Source organism: Musca autumnalis, unplaced genomic scaffold (assembly GCF_047663935.1).
Source record: "Musca autumnalis isolate F117 unplaced genomic scaffold, ASM4766393v1 scaffold_1, whole genome shotgun sequence".
NCBI lineage: Eukaryota > Metazoa > Arthropoda > Insecta > Diptera > Muscidae > Musca > Musca autumnalis.
Genome location: NW_027411644.1, coordinates 62,087,334 through 62,094,308, shown reverse-complemented (window position 1 = coordinate 62,094,308; position 6,975 = coordinate 62,087,334). Strand labels below are relative to the sequence as shown.

At 34.2% G+C, this 6,975-nt stretch overlaps 1 protein-coding gene across 1 annotated transcript; it reads left to right on the top strand.

Annotated features, from left to right (window-relative positions):
* Positions 1–3,994: 3,994 nt before the first annotated feature.
* Tbca (Tubulin binding cofactor A) lies at positions 3,995–6,130 on the top strand. Its single transcript, XM_073963522.1, has 4 exons — positions 3,995–4,153; positions 4,216–4,431; positions 5,012–5,910; positions 5,972–6,130. The coding sequence occupies exons 2-3, from the start codon at positions 4,223–4,225 to the stop codon at positions 5,136–5,138; spliced, it is 336 nt and encodes a 111-aa protein (XP_073819623.1). The 5' UTR covers positions 3,995–4,153; positions 4,216–4,222; the 3' UTR covers positions 5,139–5,910; positions 5,972–6,130.
* The last annotated feature ends 845 nt before the right edge of the window (positions 6,131–6,975 follow it).

Below are 6,975 nucleotides of genomic sequence, written 5' to 3'. Positions count from 1 at the left end.
GCATTACCGTGAATTGCTTGTTTACATTTTGTATGTGATTTTATTCAAAATAACGCATTTTGACAACTGGAATGAAGATCAGCTGTTTTGGCGTTACACCTTAATATTCCACCATGGTCTAAACGTACTATAACGTTTCAAACGTGACCGGAGGATAGCTGCTCGACAGTATCAAAGGCTTTTGAGCCGAGCGCCACCATCAGTATTCTATCACACGGCGGTTTCTGGTCGAGTCCTTGACAAATATATGTGGAGATGGCGTGCAGCGCTGTTGTCGTGCTGTGCTGCTACGGAACCCATACTGATGATCGCCAACTGGATAAAAAATATTACGGGCGACAAAAACGAAATAGGCCAGTACGATTCATCTTCCTTCCTTGCCTGGTATCACCGTGTCCATTTTCTAGACTTCTGGAACTATGTGAGTGGTTAGCGACAGGTTAAGAACTTTTGTGAGATACTCCACTCCCGGCACATCCAGCTGTTTCAGCATTACCATGGAGATTCTATCAGGGTCCAACGCTTTGAAATAACTTGCGCACCTCTTCGGATCAGGCAGCATAACGTCGCCAAACTTCCAGGGTTTTACTTCAAGACCATTGTTGTGTGCCCACCTCGATAGTTTAACTAGATCTCCTTGTATGAGTTTCGATACTGTTTATGGGAACTTCCTGCTGATCATTATGGTCATGTCATCAGCATAAGCTATCGATTTTATTCGTAGTTTATCAAATTTCTTAAGTATTTCGTTCAACACCAGAAGCCACAGCAGTACAGCAGTGGCGGTAGAACGCCGCCATGTGGTGTACCCCTGGTGACAGACTTCCGAATGGAGTTCTCACCGATTTTTGGGTAGATTATCCTGCTGTTGAGCATTCCGTCAATCCAATTAATCAGTATAGAGAAAACACTTAAGTTAGAGAGTGCAGTATAGATGGATTTAAAATATTCAATAAAATGTGAAAAATTATTATTTTTTTTAAATTCCAATAATTTATATACATTTCCTTATTTGTTTACATTTTCCGGTGACAATAACATTACAAACAAAAACAATTTTCTATGTGGTTGTTGTTGAGTTGTATTTGTTGTAGTATTTACTTTACCCTCTTTGTTCTACCATGTACGTATAAGGAGCATAAGGCCATATCATGTTTAAGCGCAGGGAATATCTGAATATGGAATCCCGGCAAAAAAAGTTTGGAAGTAGTGCAATGCAGAGTTATGATTTCATTACATCTTTCAATGCAATCCACACGGAGTTATGAAAAATGCACTCCGTTCGACATATTTTAGAAGCACTAGCTTAAAGATTCCTATACGTAAGACATTTTGTTGATCCCTACAAAATACAGTGAGTGTCAAAAATATTCGGTTTAAAATTTCACCAATAATAACATATCAGTATTTTAGAAGCCCATGCCCAATATCCAAAAAACCAAATACTTCAAAAAATGTTGGTCCTGTGGCAATTAAAATGTGTATGTAACATGGACCCATGGCAACCCTATAAGCGAGAATAACAAAGAAAACGTTGTTAACTATTTTTTCAATGCGTCAAAAATATTCGGTTTTTGCAACTTTTGTTAAATATTTTGCCAAAAAACAGGTCTTTATCGAACCTTTTGCGCAATATTAGTATACATTTTAATAATTGCGAGCAGAATCTTTATAAGGAGAAACGCTATCTCAGAAAAGGGAAAACTGGTCATATTTCATTATAAAAACAGGAGAAATAAAAGGAAATTTTGCTTATTTTTGAATATTTAGTCGAATAAGTTGAAATAATGTGCAAAAGTCACGAAAATATAGAAATAATCGATTTCGTGAAACACATAAGCCAGCCAAAACCAAGATCTGGGAGGGAAGGTAGAGTTTCTTGAAATTGGTCACTGAGTCCTAAATGACTTTCAGAAGATAGAAAATATGCACTTACATTCCAAAAAATCGTAAGAATAAAGCCTTTCCTTTTATTTCTGCTGTTTTTATAATGAAATATGACCAGTTTTCCCTTTTCTGGGATAGCATTTTTCCTTAGCGCTAAATTTTAATAATTTGCTATAAAATATAATATTTTTGTACGCAGGAACAATGATTCTGCTCGCAATTATTAAAATGTATACTAATATTACGCAAAAGTTCGATAATGACCTGTTTTTTGGCAAAATATTTAACAAAAGTTACAAAAACCGAATATTTTTGACGCATAGAAAACAGGGTTAACAACGTTTTCTTTTTTATTCTCGCTTATAGGGTTGCCATGGACCCATGTTGCATACACTTTTTAATTGCCACAGGACCAACATTTTTTTAAGTATTTGGTTTTTTGAATATTGGGCATGGGCTTCTAAAATACTGAAGTGTTATTATTGGTGAAATTGAAAACCGAATATTTTTTGACACTCACTGTATGTCGCAGTCTTTTTTCCAAATACAGAAAAGGGTGTCTAAAATTCTAAGTATTAGTTAAAAAATAAAGAAATACAAAAAAAGTTGGAGAATTTTTATAATTTGTGTTAATATAATAAAGTTCTTAATATTGTTGTACGCAAATAATAAATGCATTTTATTTATTCTGGAATATTTTGAAGTGGCTTGCATTTTTATAGCATCTTTAGACTGCATTTAAATTCAATCCAAAGCACCGCATTAAAAGCCGTGATTTGGATCGAAAATTGAGTGCATCTTAGCTGTGTGCTGTGGAAGCAAAATGGAGTGCATCCTAGCTGCGCGCTCTCTTGTAAAATTCATAAGTGAATTCATTTTCGATCCAAATCACAGCTTTTGATGTAGTGTTTTGGATTGAATTTAAAGGCACTCTTCGGAATGCATTTTTAGTCAGTCTAAAGATGCAATAAAAATGCAAGCCATTGTAAAATATCCCAGAATAAATAAAATGAATTTATTATTTGTGTAAAACAATAATACAAAAAAAATTATTATAGCTCTGTTCTAGAACTAAAAAGTTTTTACAATTTTTACCATTTTTACACCTTTTGCGTTCCCGTACACAAAATTTATATGAAAATTGTTTACGACTTTTACAACTTTTACCACTTTATAAAGTACAGGAACAGGCCATATATAAACACAAATAAAAAAAGTTTCCATTAAATTCAATCACATTTGAGTTTACTTTTTCCGTTCTCCAATCAATCCATGCTCATCTGATTGTGCTTCATCATCCATTTCTGTCACTTGAATTACAGCAAAAATGTTCGCAACTTAAGTTTTTATTTCTTTAATTAACAAATTCTTAGAAATGTATACACTCTCTTATGTTTAGAATAAATGATTTCACCAGCGGTGGGTAGGGATCAACCAACTATTTTTTTTTTTTTTTTTTTTGTAGGGATCTCTAAAATAAATCTTATAAATTGTATCCAACGGAGTGCATTTTTCATTTTGTGAAATCATAACTCCACATGCACAACTTCCAAATTTTTTTGCTGGGTACATAAGCACAATTTATACAAATTCTCCGTTAAATTTAACGACGCCGAATGTAAACCAAGCATAACTCTGCATTGCACTACTTCCAAACTTATTAATTATATATATATATATATATATATATATATAATATATATTTAAACATTTATTTCAAGTCTCATTTATGTATATCAAACTTGTTTTAATTGCGGTATTCTATTCCTCTATCTCCTCTTCTACCTGCATATACTCAAATAAATTCTCGTCATAAAAACAGTAGATTCTATTTGATGTATACGGTATGTGCTTGATATTTGAAATCGAGTGAAATACGTAAATCTAAACGTACTACTTTTTTCCCAATAATATTACGTTTACATTTACGAAATCCACTCGATTGTAACTGTCAATTCCATTGATAAAACGTCAAATGAAATCCAATGTATTTCAGATGAGTTTGACAGTGGAAATCGAGTGGATTTCGTAAATGTAAACATGGTATAACAAAAGATGTTGGTTTGTTTATTTATGAGCAATGGCAACTCTAAACGTTGTAAACACATTGAACCGGCATTGGCGGCATTGGCATTGACAAATCAAATGAGTCACTCTCACCTTCAACAACAACGACTGAGTTTCAGCAACTTCATTTCAGAAACCACAAAGGAAGTCAAACTGTTTCACAAGTACAGCATTAAAGTAATAATTAAACAAAGAAAAGGTAATTTTAGTACGAATTTCATATATTTAAGGCAAAAATAATGAAATAACATTGACATTTAGTATAATCATGGCAGATCCACGTCTGAGGCAATTAACTATTAAAACGGGTGTTGTCAAACGGTTGACAAAAGAAAGGACCGTCTACGAAAGAGAAATTACAACAGAACGTAATCGTTTGGAAAAATTCAGGGCAGAAGGAGCAGATGATCATGTATTGAAGAAGCAGGAAGAAGTTATACAGGAGTGTCTTATGATGATACCAGATGCACTGAGAAGGTGAGCGAATTGTGTGGTTTAAAAGATCATATTTTTGTAATCAAAAATCATGGAGCAATTTGAATGTTCCCATTAAGCTCTGATCAGGGCCAGTTTTTTCCACAGGCATGATTACAATATATATAACATTTATTGCAGAAGTCCATACTTCCCGAGATATGGGCCTCTGAAGTTCCGAAGATTGCTTTGTATGTAACTTCGCTATTTTTGAACGGATAATGATAATATGGTACTATTGTAAAGCTTAAGGAATATACTATCATATTTATATATTTTACTATAAATAGACGGCCTTCGGCCGGAGATTTAAGACTTTCTCCTATGGACAGGTGCAAATCTAGGGAACGGGAACAAAATTTACTTTAAAATCATAAAATTTTGTGTAAATTGTCGGCCTTTAACAAGGGAATTTTCGGAACTTCAGAGGCCCCTATCTCTGGAAGTATGGAGTTCCGCAATAAATGTTAAATACATATATTTGTGATCAGGGTGACGAGACCTACCTGTGAAAAAAATTTGGTCCCGATCCCAGCTTAATGAAAACATTCAACTTAAGCCAAAATCATTATTAATATTTCAGATTAAAGGAACAGGTGGAAGTTTTGGAAAAATTCTTGGCAGACGAAAAGGAATTGGAAGAGTCAAAGGAATATCAAGCAGCTGCACAAGTCTTAGCGGAAGCAAAAGAAGTCATAAGCAAATCATAATCCATAAAACCCTGATTTTTTTAGTGTTTCTACTTAAACTATTATATTTTAATGTTTAATTTAAATGAACATTTAACAAAGGAAAGAACTCTAATTAATACTTAAAAAAAAAAACATTCAAACATGTCTTCTACTCACAAATCAGACAATTGCACAACTCAGGTTAAATTGGAACTCAAAAAAATCATTGAAAATATAGCATTACTTGAACAAGCTCAAAACGAATTAGATCATCAGGATAGCCTAGAAGTGCTAAGGAATCAAACAGAAGAACTTCTAAGGAATCTCGAAACAAAGCCTTTGGAAAAATGTGCAGATAAAATAAAGAAAATTCAAAAAGCAAGGATACGGAAAAAGTTTAAAAAGAAACAATGGCAGGGAAAATTCAAAAAACAAGAGCCTACTGATGAGGTCACCGACGTAAAACCATCAGTTAGCCAAATTAACAAAAAATATGCACCACCCATTTCACAGTCTCAAAAATCTCATTACCACTTAAAAAGTCTACATGAATGTCAACGATTTCTAAAAACCTTCGAACTTTTGGAAGAATTACATTTGTCACGTGGTCAAGATCCCTCCAAGACACGTGAATTTTCCCAAAAATTGCAATATTTAAAAATTGTTTGGAACTCATTGTTACAAGAAAAACAAAATGACAAATTAAATACCGAACAACAAGTTCAAGAACAATGGAATCGTGTACTATTTGGAATGTCAGAAAAAGCTATATAGAGGGTAAACCAAATGTGAAATATTTCCTAAGAAAAAGGTATGATTGTAGATGAATTGAATTTGCGTTATTTCTTTAAGTTAATTTTCTTTTGTTACAGGCATATTTGGGATTCTTATATTAATAAAGAACATGGTACTTCCATACCCATTGGCTGGGTTTTGCCACCTAGCAATCCTAATCCAAAATGGGCTGAATATTTGGAAAAATGTTAATGTTAAATATAAAAAAGAAATAAAAACAATTGTTTTGTTCTGAATAACCATTACATCAGATCTGAAGGAAGTCTTAATTACAATGGGTGAGTACATAGTACCTTTATTGATTGAGTATCATTAGGTCGATGCCATATTGGCGGTTATTTCCGGTCACAAGAGAGTATATATTAGTTTGCTGAGTCATTTAGGGATTTCTTCGCAGCTTACCAAAAGGTTGTTATCCCACACGGGATTGTAGCAACAGTATCGGTCTCCAGGTACATGCCTTGCAAAATTGTCCCAATGCTCTTAACTGATTTCATAAATAAATCGAGCGATTCATTCTTCTCAATTAACAGATGACTATATTTAATATTCCCATTGGGATCAGCCCTATCAATAATCACATCATTCGGGACTAAGCGTCGCACATCATTGTTCATATGCAAGGTTCCTGCGAAGATCCGGGCTTTCCACTGACTTTGCACGCCTTCGCAGACTTACAAGATTGCTGCGAAAATGCAGCAGAAGGTCTCAACACCTACTTAACATCCACAAGTTGAGATTGAGTTACCAGCGAAACTGTTTTCTTAAGACACTTTCCAAAGGAAAGGGTGCTTCTTAAGACACTTTCCAAAGGAAAGGGTGCTTCTTAAGACACTTTCCAAAGGAAAGGGTGCTTCTTAAGACACTTTCCAAAGGAAAGGGTGCTTCTTAAGACACTTTCCAAAGGAAAGGGTGCTTCTTAAGACACTTTCCAAAGGAAAGGGTGCTTCTTAAGACACTTTCCAAAGGAAAGGGTGCTTCTTAAGACACTTTCCAAAGGAAAGGGTGCTTCTTAAGACACTTTCCAAAGGAAAGGGTGCTTCTTAAGACACTTTCCAAAGGAAAGGGTGCTTCTTAAGAC